We start from the raw sequence: 20,052 nt of genomic DNA on the forward strand, positions 1-20,052 counted from the left end.
TTTTATTCTAATGCTTTCTCTTCGTGCAAAACTGAATTTACTTAATTTTGTGCCAAATCCGGATTTGGTCTATTTGTGAAGCATTGCCTTGACAGTTTGAGTTTGAACGTTAAAACGAATGAATAATGACGTAATTCTAAAGCGCTGGACAAAAATGAAAGGAAGGTAGTTCAAAATGAGTTCAACCATTCATTCAATGATTATCTAAAGACCTTGAGTGGTTGTAATATTATAACAATGAGACACACACGCATTTGCATTACCAAAACATTTTTAATTTGGATTGAACACACAAAACATTCAATTGGCATATTATATTTGTCTATATACACAATACAGATGTGTTTTTAAAGGCAGTTTAACCAATCTACATCTTTTTGTGCATACTCTCTGAAATACACGTTACAATGGTTAGTTTTTAAAGCTCTATTGGTGCAGCAAAGGTACAAATGTTTTGCCCTCTTTTAAACTTTAAAAACAAGCAGGCACTTCCTTCATTACAAGTAAATGCCGGCCTTCCTGCATTATTTCCCACTGACATGTTTTATTTCCCTGAAATGTTTAGGATTAAAATACGCCTCCATCTCATCTAGACAAAAAACAACTTCAAACTGTTTCAGTTCAGTGACTCCCAACCATTGTGACAAAATGATTTGATTCCACTTGAAATGAATTCAAAAGTCAAACATCCATAGCAATTGAGTTTTGGCAGTGAAGGAGTTGGTCAGAAAATATTTATTCATTGCAAATATCATGGTTCTTCATCTTTGCCAGTGCATAGTTTCTATATGTAAATTTTGTTCTTTGTTACAATAAAGGTCGGGAAACACTGGTTTATTGTATAGAGCGGATGGCAAAAACAAGTCGAGTGCATGCATCTCTGTAAAGTGCTAAAGCATTTCCCGGTTGCTCAACCTCTGCAGAAAATCATTACAACAACCCCCCAAAATAGTCAATATAAATGATGGCACAGCATTACAGAAGTGAAAACTACTAAGGCAACATAACAGACACAAAAGCTGTGTATTATTCCACATAGTTTACTTGGAAGCTTGCATTGTTTGTAGTTGAGAAAATGTTGGTTTTGCTTATTAGGTTTTACCCCTTCAGTCCACGTTTCCCATCTTTGGCCATTGATTGACAAACCCGAGTTGGTCCACGCTATGTGCCGTAGTGCGTGACGTAGTAGTCGTGCACGTACATCAGCACGGCCACCGGTTGGCCGATGATGAGTGACATCCACACGGCCGCGTTGCCGTAGATGCCGTTCAGGAAGCGACCCACGAACCATGCCAGGGGAACCTGGCGAGAAAAAGAGGGGTGAAGACGGCACATTGGTTTGTCATAAAATCTAATCACACAACTAATAAACCTCCACAATCGCATTTGAGCAAGTTACGTCTAGTAATAGTTGCCATTTGGCCTTACCTGAGCCATCATGCCCATAAAGGCCCAAAGTCGGAACATCTTCAGAGGGATGCTTACCAAATACTGAGGAACACAACCAAATCCAAGAGTTAATGAGAAAACTGAAAATAAAAACTGGGAAGGATTTTTTTTAATGGCAATTACTTCGTGGAAGAACGCAGACAGCATAAAAACGGCACTTTGGGCCACCAGCTTGTTGACGCCTCTCTTCAGCATTGGCTTGTAGAAATGTCTACAAAATCGACAAAGTTAGATCATTGCTAGGTGTTCCTAAAGATGCCTCCGCTCACCTCAGGCACCACTTGTGAACCGGGATGTTCCAGTTGGCCCAGAAGTAGGTGACGCTCTCAGAGTTCCTGCATGAATGACATTTCTGTGTCTACAGTATGTACAGTACCTTTTAAAGAGGGAATATACTGTAAGATCTTCGTACTTACCACCAGTCCCTGTAGAACTCTCTGTCCCCAAACTGTAGCAGCTCAGCCACAAAGTTCATGGATGAGTGGAAGAACCAATAGAAAAAGATTAACCAGATCAGATGGTTGGGAACCTGAGGAAACAGAATAGAGAAGGATTAGGAAGGAGACAAGAAGCAGTGTCGTTTTTAAGACACTCACTGCCAACTTGAGAAGTCGCTCCACCATTCTGGAAAAGTCCATTTCCTGTGTGACACACAAACAATTGTCACAGAGTCACACGACACAACTTGTTGCGTTTGACATCTTACCTGGAACGGCTTCATGGAGTTCTGTATGGTCGGAACCATCCACTGGGAAACAAAAACAAATCACGTTAGTTTATTGAACTAACATTTGCGTTTGGCGGCAGAAACATCACCTGCTGTATTAACCCCACCAGCAGCTGCATAAAGAACAGCTGCAAGGAGAAGCAAACCACACGTTTCAAACTCCCCCAAACGGCCCATTAGTTGATGCCATTATTTCAAACGTCACCATTTCAAAGAGCCGTCTCAGGAGGAAGCGTTTACGTATCCGGGGCGAGCGTGGGAAGTTGAGCTGGTAGCAGAGCGTCGGCGCAAACACAAAGTAGTACATGTCTGTGGACAAACCAGCGTGAGATGACTACTCCAGTATTTCAAAGTCACCAAAACAATTGGTGTCACCTCTGTGCGTGAGATTCCCAGGGTAGGAGACATTGGTGTGCACCGCTGAGCCATTGAACTGAGCCACAGACGGACCTGGAAATCAGTCGGCTTAAAATACTACAGCGCCGAAAAAGTGCCGCTCACAAAGTTAACGACACTCACAGGAGTAGGAGCGAGTCAACCTTTTGGCTTTGGCTTGTCTGATCTCCCGGCACCACCTGTTGGTGTCCTGGTATGAGTACAGCTTGAGGAACAGCACCGTGTAGACACCCAAGGAGAGAATACCGCCCACTGACAAACACAGATACTGACACTTAATATAAAGATGACAGAAAGACTTGAGTGTTTACTTACCGGGGGTAACGGAGGTGACAGTGAGAACCGTCACGGAAGGAAAAATCAGCAGTGATGTCAAATTGAAGATGTGAAGAATCAAGCCAGTTGTTTCTGACACCGTTCCCTTGGAAAAAAAAATAAAAAAATTAATTTTTTTTTAAATTTAAAACTAATAAATACAATCAATACCTAAAATATAATAACTACCTAAAATATAATAACAGTAATAATCAGAGTGTATTAAAAAGCAGAGCAGGATCTCACCACAGCCAAACGTCTCTCTGTATACAAAGCTGCCAAAATGAACACGTTGGATGCTAGAAAAACAGCAAAGCAGAGCAGAGCGAGAAAGAAACATCAAGTGTGAACTTTGGCAAGAATACTTGACTTTATGACTAGGACAGCTCTTGTTCAAAACAGCTGCATGGACTGCAGATGAAAAAGACTCATGTTTAAAATGAGATAGACCGAATTAATAAAGAACTGTGTTGATATAAAATTGCTGATAGAAAATAAAATGAACAATTGAAATGATTAGATTAAAAAAATGAATATAAAATTTTAAAAAAATGCCTAAATATAAAATACAAACATGAATTAAATGATAAATTGTCATACCGATGATGAGGCAAGCGGCTGGCCAGCTATAGGGGTCTTTCAAGAATAGCGACACCACCTGTATGGGGTCTACCAGGATGCCATACCTGAGGAAGACAACGGCTTGAACTCAGATTCATTGTCAACAAATGTGGGGAAAATGTATCATTAAATAGTACTTCACTTTATTATATTCTCCAGGAAGAGGCGGGCATTACTCAGCACCTGGGAGAAGCGAAAATACATAGTTCATTTTCACGTTTGTTTCAAAGTAATCACAGTCAATTGAGGGGCGGGTGTTTATTGTTGTCTTGCTCAATAAGAAGGTCAAGGTGCGCCGTCTTGACAACATATCTGATAAACATTTATGGCAGCGCTTGTTTCTGATGAATAAGGTCTGAGGTTTGTTCATCAAGCTGCGATGCAACTGTTGCTCTTACTCAACGTGCTGTCTGACTTGTGTTTTAGTAACCTTTAGCAAAGACTGCAAGCCTCAAGAGGGCAAGTGACTGAATGGGGTAAAGCCACAAATGGTGCCACTTCAAGTCTGAGGGCCTGAAATCTTGTTTCTGCAGTTTGACAAAAAAAAATCTAATTTTAGACGAGTCTTACAAAACATTTAATAATTGGACTGCCTATTTATAGACAGCGGGTGTTTTATTTTCGGATCACGGATATTATAGGTGCCTGTCAGGCAAGGTAAAGTGAGGACAAAGTGACTGTTTACAAAAGTCGTGCACTGTAGTGTGGATCATTATCAGGAGACTTTGATTGTTGAGTAGTTTTACTTTGTTTTATTTACCATTTTAATAGTTAACTTGTTTATATACTTGTATGATGTGGATTATATGATGGCAACAATTTGAGCCTGCAGCATATGAATTCACATGACAACTATACTCACCAGCATGACAACACACCAGTTGAGGATTCCTCTGTAGTTACTGAAGCCGCTGGCGGAGCTCAGAAGAGACTCCTGTCGGACATGGCAGCTATATATATGGAAAAAAAAAAAACATCAGCTAAATGTCGAAACTGAATGTGACAAATGTTGCCAAATAATATTTGGAAAAAAAGTTATTTTGCAACAACTGTGCACGTTTGTACTTGCCCATTGAGACTTCCATGTCATTTTTTTGGTATGATTAATGAGTCAGCAATGCATATTTCAAAATGCAACTGTAGGATCTGCTTGTGCTTTTAATCATAGATGCAATAATTGCATTATGATATACTGAGCAATTGTGAATTCATTTTGAACTTGCCACAAAACTTCACCTGAGGTTTAAGCACTCCGTGGCGATTCCGCACCTGTCCTTGCTACATTTGGGTACATCAGGATTTTCCTCAACTCCCTTTAATTTGCAGAATTACAAATTACAGATATGTATTGAATAGAACTGCTGCTACACAGTACGTATAGCAAACTGAAAGAGATGTCAACCCCATGGAAAAATCGCACTTTACGAGTCGAGTACTCCGTTATGAGTACAAGAATGTCCGATTGTCTTTAGTTACCTGAGTCTCTCGTTGATTTCGTCCACTGGACTCTCCGGCTTGTTGTGTTTATCAGCGTGCTGTTGGCCCGGTTCTCTGACTGCTTTTCCATTGCTATTAAGACGCCTTGCCGACTCGTCCGTCTTCTTACCGGGACACGGTGGTGGTTTCTCGCCGCTGTGCAACTTGCCCCCATTGGCTTGCTGCTTGACGCTGCCAGTAATTGTGGTTCTCCTCTGACGGGTTCCGGGCCCTCTCATCTCAGGTCGCTCACTCATTACGTCTCATGCAGTGTTCACCTGACAGGACATGTCGGCCCGCCGATGTCCTTTGCTTGTCAGTGGGCCCCGCAGGACACGCGTGACGCGGTTACAAGCGCAGAGGTTGAGTCCGATTGGAAGTCTGTAGGCGGTCTTTCATATCTACGCTATCAAGATATTGGTGCAATTAGCAAATGGGTTGCCAGATCTCACTTATCCACCTCCCCACTCCGCAGAGCATGTCTCCCGGGTGACGTCCGCTTCGATCACAGCTCAATAAGCGATTTACTAATCGGCATTCTAATATTTACCCTGAAATCACAAAGGGCGCTAATTCGGCGACTCTGCAAGGAATTTGACTTTGCGTTGCATTTGTATGCTTTTATAAATATCACCGCTAGATGTCAGTAAGATTAAGAAAATGTGGCACAGATAAACAGCCAGTAAAGTGTTGCCCTAAAAATCTGTGCTGTTCTCAAAATAACATTCTTTTACTTAAAAATTACAGGAGATATTTGTTTTAAAGGGAAAAGTTACCAAAACTCAAAATTCAATTATTTCCTCAAAGAACTACAAAATAGTTCGCTTGACATTTCACGTGTTTCCAACCAGCCAATCGCCTTTGAGATTTTAGTCACGGGCTCAATTTGACCAATGGTTAGCCCAGCGGTTTAATGTCGACGTCTCCCAGGAAGACAACATTTGAAGTTGTGCTTGACCATACGCTAAATGTTTTTTATCAAACGCTTAAATCCCCACATGTGCCCACGACACAACGTAGAATCGTTTTATTTGCCAAGAAGATTTTAAAAAGTAATGAAAAGGCTCAAGAGAAACAAACTAAACGGGACGAATGTACCTGTCACGAAAGGTAGGTCGGGCAACTGTTAGCAGGCAAAAGAATAAAGATACAATTTGGACACATTCATCTTTTATTTCCAACTACTAACTTTTGACTTCGTGGTAACCCTTGAATTTTACCTTGCCATTGTAAATTCGCGCTTGTAAATGTTGCCTGCGTGGCAGTATGGCATCATACCAACAGATGGCCGACTCTTTGAAATTGATTATGCAGAATAAAATGTTTGCACCCAAGTACTCCTTTCAGTGAGGAAATCATTCATGGACCAACTCTGCTAACACCTTTTGTATGTCACTGTGTTACAGAAGTGAACTGTGGGAAGAAGCAGAAGTTGACTGAGCTCCACCTGGCGTTAAACAGGTAGAAACTTGGTCACTGTCCTAGATGGGTGGAAAAAAATAATGAAGTGATTTACTTGCCCACTCACGAAACAATATGTGCCCTTAATTCCACAGTGATCCGGTGGACATCGAGACCCTGAGGAGGGCTGCGGCCAGTCAGGGAGGGCTGCTTTCAAATGAACTTCGCAGGAAAGTGTGGCCCAAACTACTCAACGTCAACGTATATGATCTTCCACATAAGCCTAGTTAGTGTCAAATTTAAGTGTGGTACTTTTGAAAGGAATATGATGTGTAATACAAGATATGTTGCAGGAAAAGATGGACGAGAGAACCACAAGGACTACAACCAGGTGGTTCTTGATGTCAGGAGATCCATGAAGCGCTTTCCAAAAGGTCTTTCTCCTTTACGGCATGGTAGACTTTGACGTCAGAATCGCTTATGTCGCTCGTCTTCTCTGGCAGGTATGCCGTCTGCGGAGCGAGCTGTACTCCAGGAGCAGCTTGTTGATATCATCCTGGAGGTTCTGAGGTGCAACACACAGCTCAACTACTATCAGGGCTACCACGACGTGGCCGTTACGCTGCTGCTGGTTGTTGGAGAGCGTATGGCCATCGCCATGCTGCATACTTTATCCAAATATCATCTCAGGTAGCACACAGTATTATTTTGTGCCGGAATAAAAAGGCTTTATATAAGGTTATATATTGGTAAAACAGAATCAAAAATATATTGAAAAGAAACTGCAAATAAGTGAATCTACAGGCACCGAACAGAGTATGTGGTAGTCCAGTACTTTATTTTTGGAAATTACAATCTATTTTCTTGTAATATTGCAACTTTATTGGCCCTTAAAATATTGGTATTGTGCTACTATGACATGTAGATGGCAGCAATTCCTAAGGCTTGGAGGTCCTTTAGCAGGGGTTAGGTTGGAGGCGAACAGAAAATTAAGGCATTCTGACTCTGGTGTGATACTTCATATGTGCAAAAACTGAAGAAATATTTCTTTGATGAATGTTCTTCACTTGTTCATGAGCAGAGGTTCTCCTTTTGACATTTATTTTTCTTTGCAGGGACTTTATGGATCCGACAATGGACAGCACAAAGCATATTTTAAACTACCTGATGCCTTTATTGGAAGAAGTTGACAAAGAACTGCATGACTTTTTGCTCAGGTACGAGTCCATCAATTTTTTTTTTAGGGGGGGGGTGATGCAATTAAATACATTTTCTTTATTTTGATGTTCTTTAGAGCGGAGGTGGGAACCATCTTTGCCCTATCCTGGCTAATCACTTGGTACGGACACGTCCTGTCCGAGTTCAAACACACGTTGAGACTGTATGACTTCTTCTTGGCCTCACACCCCATTATGCCAATCTACCTCGCTGCTACTGTAAGCAAAACTTCAACCCCTGCCTTCCTCTGAGGAGATAATAAAAAAGTTGAAGGAATTAGAATTTGATCCTTCTTTCTACCAGATTGTGCTGTACAGAGAGCAGGAGGTGAAGCAGACGGAATGCGACATGGCCATGGTGCACCACCTCCTCTCTCGCATCCCCCAAGACCTTCCGTACGAACTCCTGATCGGCCAGTCCCAAAACCTGTTCAACCGCTACCCTCCAGCTGTGCTGGCTAAACGAGCTGCGCTACAATCTAGTAAAAGGTTAGAAGCACCCCCTGCTAACTACCATAACATTTCACACAGAGATCCCATTGAAATTGATAAAAGAATTTTCCATCTTCAGAGGTACAGTTTTATCAGAGCTATGACAACAGGAAGTCCAATGCACTGCATGACGCTTTCCGAAACTCACACATTTCTTGTTCTTTTCCAGCTTGTCCATAAGCACCTTCAAGGCCTTTCAACAATCAACCTTCCACCAGAGACCGGACTCGGTTCTCCAGCGTCTCACCAAGGCTCAGGCCACCACTTCCAGACAAGGTAATGATGGCAATATTCTGAAGTTCTCCATATAATGGTGGTCCTCATCTAATTTAGTCAGCGAGAAGGCCATTGAAAAAGTTAGCAAATACGGTAGAATGTAACAGCTTAGGTCAAACGGTATAGTAGTGTCATCATCACTGAACATACATACACATACTAACAGTTAAGATCCTAAAAATCTTTTTTGTTCCATATCAAGTCACAGTCATGGATGGAGTCTAACTCAGTATTGTTCATCATAAGAGCTACTGGAAAAAAAAAACCAATTCTCTACTCTTCTGTGTGTCTATTCCTGGTGTTTGTAATATCCCTGAAAATCCTCCTCCCCAAAAAACAAAATGCAGCGTGAAACCCCTCCCCCTCCGCATCCTCCTCCTCTTCACCCTTGTTCTGTGCTCGCCGCAGCTCGCCACTCGGTCCTGGACGTAGCTTTGCCCCAGGATGGAGGCCAGCGGTGGGGGAAGGGGAGCAGGATGGTGAAAATGGCGGTCTGGGGGCTGTCAGCCACACTGGGGGCGGCCATTTTTGCCGTGGCCCAGACGGCCATGGAGTGGGCGCCCGACACGTTGTTACAGCTCTTCTGATGGGCTTCTTCTTAGCTTCACGGCAAGGACTCAAACCCTGTATCTGAGGCGGAAGTAGCTCCATGGTTTAAAGTCCCACGGTTGGTCATTACTGTGTGTATGTGTGTGATCCATATATATATCTTTTTTATGTTAGTGCGCTTGCGGGAATCTCGGAAACCAAAAAGTGCCCTAAGGGGCAAATATCCTAAGGCCAAATAACATTTAAAAACTGAAAGCTTCTCAATGTGGATTAAGAGTGCAAATGAGAAACGGGGGGTGCGCAATTAATTGTTGCAGTGTACTCGAGCATAATAATAGAACTTTTTCAGAAAACGTTTGTATATTTGTCGATTTTTATGTTTTCAAACTGTTGAGCTGCACACCCCCCACACACCCACTAAATAAATACATGAAGCTCTCACGTTGAAATATTAAGCAGGGTTGTGCCCAAACAGAACTTTTACTTAATCCTAATCATAGACTAGCAAAAATATTGTAATTATCTATAACGTGCAATGAAAACAAAATTTTAAAAAATAATTTATTCCTCTGAAAAAGTAGTCTCTTGGAGGAACATTCAAGAGTATTATCGTTTACTACATCCAAAAATTGAATATTAATAATACAGCTGTGTGTGTGTGTGTGTGTGTGTTAGCAATGTAGCGATTTCCCCAGCAATGTCTGCTCCGTGTACCGACGTCTTCTGCTTTGAAATATTCATCAGCTTTTGCAAGCTTGCGCCAGCTGCATCTGTTAGCCCAAGTTCGCCTCGGCCTGCCTCGGCTTGGCCCTCCGCTCGGTTGAAACGGTGACTATAATAACGTGTATACCCGTTTTTTTTTTTTTTCGTGGAGGACTTATTGATTTTTTTTGCGCCCCATAATGAACACGTGCCAGTTGGATGCTCTGATGACGGGCTGTTCTACGCTGTTGCAGTCCGTCAAAACAAATCAAGATGTCTCCTAATCCCAAAAACTGGCAAAAACAACATGCAGAAAACGTAGCATTTAGCTCCTCGTAGTTTCACTCAAGTCTTTTATGTATCGCTAACCTGCCTTACAAACAATTGCCAACTGGCAGAAATAATCAAGAAGATGCTATTAGTACTCAAATTGTTAAAACTGTGATCTAAAAAAAAAAAGTAGTCCTGTAGGTGTCGCCGATGGGCCTCAAACTATTGCTGAATATCAAAAGAAATCATGACATGACCTCCTACAGCGTTGCTAAGCTTGAGGAATTATCAGTCCCCGTCAGTGTGTCACTCCATTAGCTAGTTTGTTAGTTGGCCGCTTTTCTGCAATAGAAAGCTTATAGAGACTTTTATTGTTAATTACTTTAATTAGGCGCTCGATAAGTCAGCGCCTTGCAGGCCAGTTTGAATATTTTTTTTTATGTTTGTGTCAGTGCTTTTTTTGCACAGACATATCGTTTTAATTCGCACAGCCTGACTTTTTGTTGTAGGGCACCATTAAGATGTACTGAGGTCAATAAAAGTGAAAATGAAACCTAATTAAAAAATAATGGCGCACAAAAGGTATTTGAAAATTTGGACAAATTTGCCCCTGCTAACAAACAAGAAGACGTGTACGGAACATTCATTATGCCAACGTGCTTTAAATAAGTGTTTATTGAAAGGATAGCAAAAAAAAACCATTTAAAAAAAAATATATATATATATATATTTATTACCGCAGCGCTTATTCAATGATGCCAAAGAATTCTTATGTATTAGTAGTACTCTGAAATTGCACCGGTGCTTTCGCGTAAAGCAGTGAATAAACAATGATTGATGGTATTTTTATGTTTTCTGTCCTCTATTTTGGTAAGTTAACTTACAAAAAAACATTTTTACCTGTTCTCCAATTCTGTACAAAATATAAAATGCAATATATAAAATGCCCAACATTGATTTCATAGTTCCACAGAAAGAATTGCAGTTATATTACTTTCAAGAGAAAATCATAGTGTAAGTACAAGAATTTACTAGTAATTTCTAAAGACATTTGGTTGGATTTTATCAAAAGTAATACCATGCTGTTACTATGCTAACAATTTAGTCGGCCCCTGTCAGAACAAATCAATACTTTCAGTGTGGACCGAACGCTAATGCTAAAAACAATACTCGTAGCAAGTTTCCATCTGTGGTGCTTTGCCTTTGCAATTAAATGATGCGTAAATTCAGATGTTGTCAAAAGGCATCCACTGAGAATGGAGGTCATAGATTTGTGTGGGGGTTGTGCACCCCTGGCAAGGGACACATGCACACACGCACACTCTTCTTGCAACATTAGTCACTACTTGTTGGTGCCCTAAAAGGCCAACTCAGGTTACCTTCCAAATCTACAAGCATGTGTTTGTGTTGCATGTGTGCATGTAGAGGTGTGTGTAAAGTGGCATGCACGTGTGCTTGTAGCACACGGCCCTCGCCAGGGATGACAGCTGCTCCAGGGGTCTGCCTGTTTACATACTCAATGTATTTTTTGGGAGGAAGTCACATCGGGCATTGTGGTGGTGTCGTTGTCTCCCAACTAGTTGGTTGTGGGTTTAATCGTCAAACCTGGCGATCAATTCGGAGTGTCCTTCAGTGAAAATGAGGCTTGTAGTTTTCTCCCAGTGAATCTAGTAGCAGGCTCCCTTTGGTCATTTGAGTGAATGATTGTGTTGAGGCATTGCAAAGCGCTTTTGGACACCAAACGGTGTCTGCTAAATAAATACAGTCCGTTTACAAACTCAGGCAACAAACTGCTATTAATAAGAGCCATGGGCTTTATAGTCCTGTGTTTGCTCTCCATTTGGTGTGGGGATTTAGTAGGGTTTGTGCAAAAATCATTTAAATGACTAAAAGGTAGCAAGATTTTGTACAAAAGCTGTTGGAGTGAAATGACTGTGTCTGTAAAATCCATTCTGCGCCCAAGCCCTCATGTCTTACAAGTCACCCTCCCCCAACTCAGCCCTTCACTCTGTCATGGATCAGAGAACATGTCGCAAAGTGCTTCGCAGGCAACACGTGTGCCCTGCAACCCTGCATACTGATGATGTGTCTCCGCTTCTTCCTGCCTGAAGTCTAAATAGGAATTTACTAGCATTATTGTCTTGTTTTTTTGGAAGAAATAGTTTCTCCATTGCATCACCCAAATGAAAGAAAAGAAGCCGATAAAAAGCACCAAAGCTCCAATGGAGACATTAACACCAGTCTTCTAAAAAAAAATTAAAAAAAGACTCTCCCTTAATTGGTGTTCAGAGCTGTCAAGGCAGTCTGGCGAGTCGCGGCCCAAATTAAACTATTTGGAACATCGGTGCAGCAGGTGAGATCTTTGCAAGCGAAACTTTTCAATTTCAACCTTTTCCACATTAAGAGTAACAAGAAGAAGTTTCGTATGGTGAATCTCTGATAACCCCGGGGCCTCATTAAGATGAAATCTCGGCCTGGCCATTCAGTTCTCCGAATACCTTTTCAGACTTTTCGTGCATGCTTTTAGTACGTCAAGGCGGACTCCTCTTGGGCTTGACCTCTCGTCTTCTTAGCCCGCTTGGGGTACACCCAGCACCTCGTATCCATGGACACCAGAGGGAATTTGTACGTGCTCCAATCAGATGATTTCTCCTCTTTTAGACGAGTTGTCAAACTGTCAAATATTCTTCGTCTCCACACGGCTCTGCTCGATTTTTCTTAACAAGCCCTAAAAATGTCTGTGAAAGGGAAGAAACCAAGTTCTCCTGAACCCTTATCAGTAATTTCACTTCATGACTTTTGGTACAAATTCTGACTAAATTCTCATCATTGATTTCACTTGGACTTTTTTTGTATTGTACAAAATCCTACTTTAAGTACTTCAGTGTTTATGTTGTGGTTAGTGTTTATTTTAATTATTATTATTATTTTTTTTATCCCGAATCCTACTAAAGCCTTTCCTGGTTGATCCATATGTCAAACAAAAATGTCATGGACACTGCATGAGTCCTAAAATAGCCAAACCGATTTTGTCCATCCGCCATATTTGCATGCAACGCTGACTGATTTCACAGTCTGTTAAAGTTCTTCCCACATGGCGATGATGTCCTGTTAATCTTTTCAGCCTCGCTGTCAGTACGCTAATACGCCAACGACGCCAGCCCGAGATGGCTAGTTCATTTATTTTTTTTTAAGCTTCAATTGGATCCATCCGTGTCATTTTTTTTCTTACAGCGGGGGAACGCATCAATCTGTCTTAAATCGCACAGGCTCAAACTCACGTCCTTCATTTTGAAACGCCGTTGGGTGGGGGTGGGGGGGGGGGGTGCGTTGCAGAATGTCAACAAGCGTTCAGTCGTGTGTGTGCTTTCGTGTTTGCATGTGAATTTGTGGGTAAATGTCAAGAAGTTGGCAGCCTAACGGCCGGCCCTGACAAATGATCCATAAAGGCACAATGTGATTGGCTGGGAGATTGTCATTCATTCTAATGCAACCGTCGCGGTGAAACAGTGCAGTCACGCGCTTGCCGTTTAATTACAACCAGAATGGACCCGTTGCTCGCTTAGACGTTTGTCATTTTCTCGGGATTTTGTAGGATTTCCCCACAAAGAGTCATGCGTTCCGATTGGAATTGGCAGTTTGAGTGATCAAATGCATGTCTCTTCCTCATTTCGAATACTTGGACTCGTATACCAGACAGCTCAAAGCTGTTTGCAGTTCTGTTTGATGTATGCATTTTGTATCTACAGGGAGTTTAGCAATCCACACCAATTGAAAGACGTTTCTCCGATAGCACAGATTTCCCAAAGTGCTTAGTTTGCATGAAGTTTGCCCCAGAAAAAAAAAAGGTGAGCACGTTCCATCTGTACAGGCAGCAAAAATGAGAGACTTAAAAAAAGAAAACTTTAAAAATGAGCTTCACAGATCATTAAGACATCAGATGGCCGGCCACGGCGGAAGCGCCCCGAGACACGGGAGGCTTCGTTTGACTGGAGACTCATCAAAAGATTCACGTTTTGGCAAACGCTTTAAATGGAGTCAAAGCGCACAGTGATCAAGGAAAGCCATGTCGTTCTTTACGGAGTCCGGGTGAGTGGGCTGGGGCTCCTCTGAAACTTTCATGCCTTCATTAGAGAGCAAAATAGATTAAAAGCTGTGAGCAGAACCCCACCAACCAACAACTTCCAATAACAAAAAAAATATTTGCAATTTAGCATCGCTCATCTACCTAAAATATCTTGTTCAAGTTTTAACACTCGTCACTAACGAGTTTTTGTTTTTTCCCCACATGTGCTTTATCATCTTGGACGAGCCGGAGCGTCAGCCGTAAACGTCTGTAATCACGGGAAAAATGCAGCATAGCCGTCGTTAACAGGATTGTGTTCGCGACCGTCGATTATAGTCCCGACGTCTCTGCATTTTTTTGATTGTGCTGTCACAACTTCCAGACGTGACATCGCTCAGCATCCTATTTTCAATCAGAGCCGGCCGGGATTGACTATCATCTTAAAATGCGATGCCGCTGTCTCTTTTAATACATCTGTGGTGTTTATTTAAGTGACAACTGACAAAGTAGGCTTGTGACACCGACTTCATTTGCCGCGTCCTTCCTGTACTTGATAATGCGATGCAGTAGTTCTCAGAGTAGCTTCAGGGCCTGCAAAATAATTTGCTGTAAATTATATTGCATCATCTAAAAACCTGCACGTCGGTATCACGTACGGGAACTGGGACACCAGTTAACTAAACAAACCAGTTATTCCTTCCTATAGCAAATAAAAGCTCGGAAAAATCGTGGCGTATAATCACAAAAAATATATTGTTTTTTTTTTTTAGGTGAAGGGGGTGACAAGCAGGACTAGTTTTGACTCTTATACTGTCAAAGAAAGGCATCTTTTTTATTCGTATGGTATTCGGGGGTTACATTGTAGTTAAATTTAATTGGTAATAGGATTAAAAGGGATTTTTTGGGGAAAAATGTTCCCGGAGCATAGCTCGAGATAATGATCCAAAACAGCTCTCAAAACATCCCACAATAACAAAGCGTGCGCGAGCATTGCCTTAGAGTTAAAATGATATTTAATAGGGAGAAACAAATTAAAGTCATTACAGTGTGATTCCGGACCATCCTTTGATGCCCGAATTTTACATTCTACTCCTTTCATCTGCTCCTGTCGCCCCATCGTGTCAACATGGCTTGTAGTCATTCGTTTGTGCTTGTTTTTTCCACTGTAAGTATTTCAAATAAAATAGAAACAGAATTTACTTGGGAATACACCTGCTCGCCAGCCCCAACAATTCCTTATGTTGCGTGAAGAATGTGGCTCAATATGCAAAGCATAATGACTATTGATTGTGTATGCGCAGCCAGACAAAAGAGGGAGGTTAAAGGATCCAGATAAGAAATAATTCGCTTCCATGCTACATTGAGCTTTTTTTCTTTTACTTTATTGGACTGCAGTTTGCTTACATGTCCAGTGTTTGTTAAAGAAAAATTCCATGCCTAGAAAATGCTAATTGTTTAGTGAGGTATTTTTAGATGTTGACCTATTTTGTCACTTCGTGTGTCGCCTAATAAATGAATGCACAGTGTGTTCACACTAAAGCGTTAAGCGAACACTATTGCTAACCAAAACAGCAGCACCTGCTGAGTAATCAGTCTCCCAGATAATTTAAACATCTTACTGCATGTTCCCTGTACAGTCTTTAATGATCTCAAAAACAGTTTATTCCTCTGTGGCCATTGCGTGCCTCCATGTTTCTGTTGCTGGAGAGCTCTACAACCTATTTGAATTTATTTCAAGCTCCAGTTTCACTAGGCACAAATTCTAACATACGGGGTGGTATTTTTTTAATAAGCGTTTCCGTAGTGATTAATAAATCCAACGGCAAGTGCACAAGTGAGAAAACCGGAGCTGGACAGGATAGAGTGAGCGAGCGAGAGAAAATCAAGCTTATCTCAGCGGCCAGGCTTCTGCAAGGTCACGCTGCACCCTCAAGAAGATGCCACCACTTCCTGGAATGACGCTGCAAAAAAACAATCATAGCCACAGAATGTAAAAGCTTGCATTTGCAAAAAAGAAATAGAGAAACTATGTGCCATGGGGGGGGAAACAGGTTATGTTTATAGAGTTCAGCTTTTTGCTACTTGGATTTTCTTAGATGAAGTTGAGGATGTATCTAATTACAGTGAGGGTCTCACGGGTGGGTTCCCACCAGCTTGCAGGTGCCAACATCTTCCATCTCCAGCATATGGAGGAAGACCTCCGACCTAATTATTCTCAGCTCCAACTTTTCACTCAAGTGTCTTCCAGATGTTCACCGAAGCTTAGTGCAAAATGCATTTTAGTTGCTACTAATGAATATTTCACAAATATTTTAAGCGCTACTAGTCCATTTTTTTTAGACAAAAGCATCACATTGGGATTTTAAACATCTGTCGTTTTTCAGACTATTACTCTTCTCTCTACTCGGGTTTCCAATAAAGTCCCGCTTGATAATAACAACGAGTGCATTGCTTTAACCTTGGCGTGTTGCTGTGGTCACTCGGCAACGTTGTGTCGTCGAGTAAAAATCCGCGTGAATCAGTGTTGCTGACGCTGTTGAATTCACGTGGTGAAGTGTAGCGGAATCAATTACACGGCTAGATGCTCCCAATTAGACGAGGCCGATCAATGTCAGCCAAGATCACTTGCCTAATCTCGCACGCACGCACGCACACACACACACATACACACACTGCATAGATGATTTGATAATTAAATCAATCTTAACAACTAGAGCTGCACTAATGAAGCTCTGATCTCAGATGAAATTCATCTGTACGTGCGTGGCTGTGTCTTGGCATTGTGTTGAATTTAACCCTTAGCCACGCCAGACTGGACCACACAAGCAGACTTTAACCAAGAGCTAACTAGTTTTACCAATGCTAGTAACACACGGACTCTATTAGACGAAAAAAAATAGTCGCGTGAAATTCTTTAATGTGTGCGCTCTCTGAGCACCATCGTGACATTTTGATTATGCCGGCAGAGATGAAGTGACTGCGTTGCCTGGTCAAGCTTAAACTCAGCAGGGGGCCACCGTATAAATGTGTGTGTCTGAGATTTAATTGCTAAGCACCAACTTTGCGTTCTTACGCTGCCTGTAAAGATGAGGGAAGAAAAAAAAAAAAAGGGCCCGATTAATAACGTGATCCGTCAACCCGACGATATGATGATTAATGCAGCGATTCATCGCCGTGGCGATACAATGGAAATAATGTAAAGGGAGATTAGGACGGACATGAGCGAGAGACGATGAAACGGAAAGAGGAAATGAAGCAAAAGTGGCACAAAAGAATAATGTGAGCAGTCGAGGAATTGAGGAAGAAAGACTGCAAAAGAGAATAGATGGACGAGACCAAGGAGAAACAAAGCATTTTACAGCAGCTCTCTTTCTTTTGAGGGATGTATCATAACACTCGTCACATCAATTGATTTGACTTTCAAAGGCGTTCATTAGTTTTGCTTTCACTTGAAAGAATCCAAGTTGAGCTTCTACGCTGCCTTCTTTCTTTCTTGAACCAAAGAGCACACGCATTTTCTAACGAGCCATCCTAAAAAGTAGACTGACATTAGCGTGCGCATCTTCAGTGTTGTTCTTCTGGAATGATGCAACACTTGCCGTCTAATTAGAGAGTCAGTGGACAGGACACAGAGCCCGAAGTGTCATTAGTCTTGTTTCTTGCACAGACGTGACTCATTGGAGAATGCAATTGCTGTCGAAATTGCGTGTGACTTTCCGGACAGCTCGGCGTTGAGCTGAAATGCTGTGGAATTTTTTTCAACTGTTGAAATACGACAAAGTAGTAACGTAAGAATTGAAAGGGAAGTAGACGTCAATTGTCACCATTTTATTTCAGTTTGAAAATGTGAGACTTGTTGCTTTAGATTAGTATATTGCTCATCGGCATATTTTATATATTTATAACATATATATATATTTTTTTGTCTGGGTTTCCCTCCCTTGTCTGGGCATCATGGTCGTTCAAGTCTTTTCTTGTCGCGTGACGGGAAAGCGGGGCGCTTTCGTCAGGGCATCTGTGTGTGTCTGTGTGTGTTTGAATGATTCCATGTGTGTGTGTGCGCGCACTGACCCACTTTGTCTGCCATGCAGCAACAGAGTGGGCTGTGCATTTTTTAAAAGCAACAGTCTAGTTTCGGGCAAAACGTTCTTACGAGAAAAAAAATCTTATGAGGAATAAAAAGCTATATTTCTTTCAAGAAATCAAACAATAATAAATTCCTATTCTTACTACAATAATATTTTTTAGATTCTTGTAATTAAATGGGATGGAAGCCACGTTTATTTTTCACAGAAAAGTGTTTGAGAATAAAGTCTAAAAGTTATTATTCATCACCTAGCGTTGACTGTATGATTGAATGACAAGTGCTTTAATTTGTACGTCTTGACTCAGCTCTCCACGTAATGGGAAGCCCCTCCCATCCCGACGCCGCTTTGCCCTCCGCTGCAGTAATGGCAACATCATGTATATTCCATGAGCGATAAAAGCAGCTACAATGATTGATGTGTGCGTGCCCCATGAGTGTGCACGCACGCCTGTGTGTGTATGAGATGCCAAATGGTTTCCTTTTGATAAACCGCTGTTCACGTGATAAACAGTAGATAGAAGAGAAGACAGGACGGACTCTCATTTCAAAGCCTTACATCATTCGTCTTTCCTATTTTTGTGTCGTAATCATATGCTCACTTGTCTTGGAGCATACATTTGCTAGCTCTGACTGAATGCCTGAAGGCTACTCATTGGAAATGTGTGTTTACACGTCTGAATGCACATTTTTAGGTCAAGCTCGCTAAATTTGAATTGTATTTGAAACTTTTTGGTCGTTTTACCTGGGGAAAAAGCATTTCAAAAATGAATTGAATAATTCACCATTTTCATAAAAAAGGCGAAGAAAGATTTTTAAAAAAAATTCTAGTAAAGCTGTAATTGTTCACCAAACTCACGACCACAACGTAATCACCTCTAATGTCACTGTTATTGATGCTTATGTGTATATTTCCAAGCCAATTATTTTGCACTAGAACTGTGTGCTTGGTACGTTTGTGTAACTGTGTGTTTGTGTGTGTGATGTGGAAGTAATGACGCCCCCCTTCTGAATTTTGCTGTCCAGCTAAATTACTCAACACTTTCTCATATCAGTCCTCCCGGGACGTCGGCAATACTGTCTCAAAGAGCCCCGGCAAGCTTATTACAGCCGTGGTCTTTATTGATCAACACGCACGCACACACACTTGCACTTTGCTCCTTTAGAGACGTAACACCTGCACATTGAGACACACCCACACACAACCATGAGAATGCCGATATGAGATATTTTTGTGTGTGCATGACACACAAACACACACACACATAGACACACATTGGGTCATTAAGGGCTCTTCTCGCAGTGTGTCCTGTAAGCAGTTTGGTTCCCCGGCGGGGCGCTAATATACTGCTGCGTTTCCTTCGCATGTCATGGCGTCAGCTTTTTTTGTGGCCGTTAAAGCCGCAGTTCCACTTTGCTGGCGGGCCCCGGGACCGCTTGGCGGCGAGCTCGGGGAGGCGACCGCTACGGCGCCGCAGATGTATTTCGCCGGAAATTGGCTAAAGGGAACACTCGGGTTTACTTTGAGACCTGTCGCTCTCGCTTTGCGGCAGAATGAGTTTCAGGCATCGTATTAGGAACCCGCTGAGGAGAAAATGATAGTACAACAAAAGAGTTGAAGTTTCACTAGATTAAAGTTGTGATCTTAGTAATGGTAGTACTCTCCAAAATGTGATCTAATGAACGTTTGTTAGCTCAATGCTAACACAAGATGTGAAACACCATAGACTGGCAAAAGTCAATTAGCGTAGATGTCGTGTGTTTCATGCCTGTGTGTGTTTGTGTGTGTGTGTGTGTTTCTGTGTGTGTGTGTGTTTGAGCACAATTCATTACAGCGATATTGATCTGGTCAAAGTCTCTTAGAGGTGCTACAGTTGCCTGCCTCTGTCCTTCTGAGACCACTATGACGATTTTGATTTATGATGACTCAGCTGGATTTTTTTATTTAGTTCATGCCCCATGAGTGCAGGGGGAATCATGACAGTGCATTTTGTTTTCAAGTTAATTAAAG

The 20,052-nt window shown here is 41.7% G+C and overlaps 2 protein-coding genes across 3 annotated transcripts in view; one reads left to right on the top strand and one right to left on the bottom strand.

Moving 5' to 3' along the window:
• Positions 1-253: 253 nt before the first annotated feature.
• On the bottom strand, positions 254-5,241 carry dgat1a (diacylglycerol O-acyltransferase 1a). The gene is made up of 17 exons (XM_037263268.1): positions 4,985-5,241; positions 4,371-4,458; positions 3,651-3,691; positions 3,488-3,573; positions 3,134-3,186; positions 2,888-2,993; positions 2,696-2,824; positions 2,552-2,626; positions 2,382-2,485; positions 2,266-2,304; positions 2,156-2,197; positions 2,046-2,090; positions 1,866-1,978; positions 1,719-1,784; positions 1,573-1,660; positions 1,429-1,491; positions 254-1,302 (listed from the first exon to the last, which is right to left on the bottom strand). The coding sequence occupies exons 1-17, from the start codon at positions 5,239-5,241 to the stop codon at positions 1,162-1,164; spliced, it is 1,536 nt and encodes a 511-aa protein (XP_037119163.1). The 3' UTR covers positions 254-1,161.
• Positions 5,242-5,893: 652 nt separating this feature from the next.
• Positions 5,894-20,052, top strand: part of zgc:63863 (uncharacterized protein LOC393372 homolog) — a 36,880-nt gene continuing 22,721 nt past the window's right edge. The window contains exons 1-10 of one of the 2 annotated variants that reach the window (XM_037263274.1): positions 5,894-6,094; positions 6,391-6,445; positions 6,541-6,671; positions 6,739-6,819; positions 6,889-7,075; positions 7,501-7,602; positions 7,680-7,821; positions 7,907-8,091; positions 8,264-8,370; positions 8,779-10,734. In XM_037263274.1, coding sequence (XP_037119169.1) covers positions 6,040-6,094; positions 6,391-6,445; positions 6,541-6,671; positions 6,739-6,819; positions 6,889-7,075; positions 7,501-7,602; positions 7,680-7,821; positions 7,907-8,091; positions 8,264-8,370; positions 8,779-8,957 — 1,224 coding nt within the window. In that variant the 5' untranslated portion in view covers positions 5,894-6,039 and the 3' untranslated portion in view covers positions 8,958-10,734. Of the gene's footprint in view, positions 6,095-6,390; positions 6,446-6,540; positions 6,672-6,738; positions 6,820-6,888; positions 7,076-7,500; positions 7,603-7,679; positions 7,822-7,906; positions 8,092-8,263; positions 8,371-8,778; positions 10,735-20,052 lie in introns of those variants that run through there. The other variant, XR_005099315.1, reaches the window with a different exon arrangement.

The sequence above is a fragment of the Syngnathus acus genome, chromosome 11 (assembly GCF_901709675.1).
Source record: "Syngnathus acus chromosome 11, fSynAcu1.2, whole genome shotgun sequence".
In the NCBI taxonomy this organism is placed as follows: Eukaryota; Metazoa; Chordata; class Actinopteri; order Syngnathiformes; family Syngnathidae; genus Syngnathus; species Syngnathus acus.

What these genes read in the sequence shown, in the direction of transcription:
- dgat1a (XM_037263268.1), bottom strand. Translation starts at nt 5,241, where the DNA reads ATGAGTGAGCGACCTGAGATGAGAGGGCCCGGAACCCGTCAGAGGAGA. An exon ending in TGTCACCTCCGTTACCCCCG is followed by an intron (nt 2,825 to 2,887) that starts GTAAGTAAACAC and finishes TGTGTTTGTCAG; the next exon opens with TGGGCGGTATTCTCTCCTTG. An exon ending in GTTCACAAGTGGTGCCTGAG is followed by an intron (nt 1,661 to 1,718) that starts GTGAGCGGAGGC and finishes TCGATTTTGTAG; the next exon opens with ACATTTCTACAAGCCAATGC.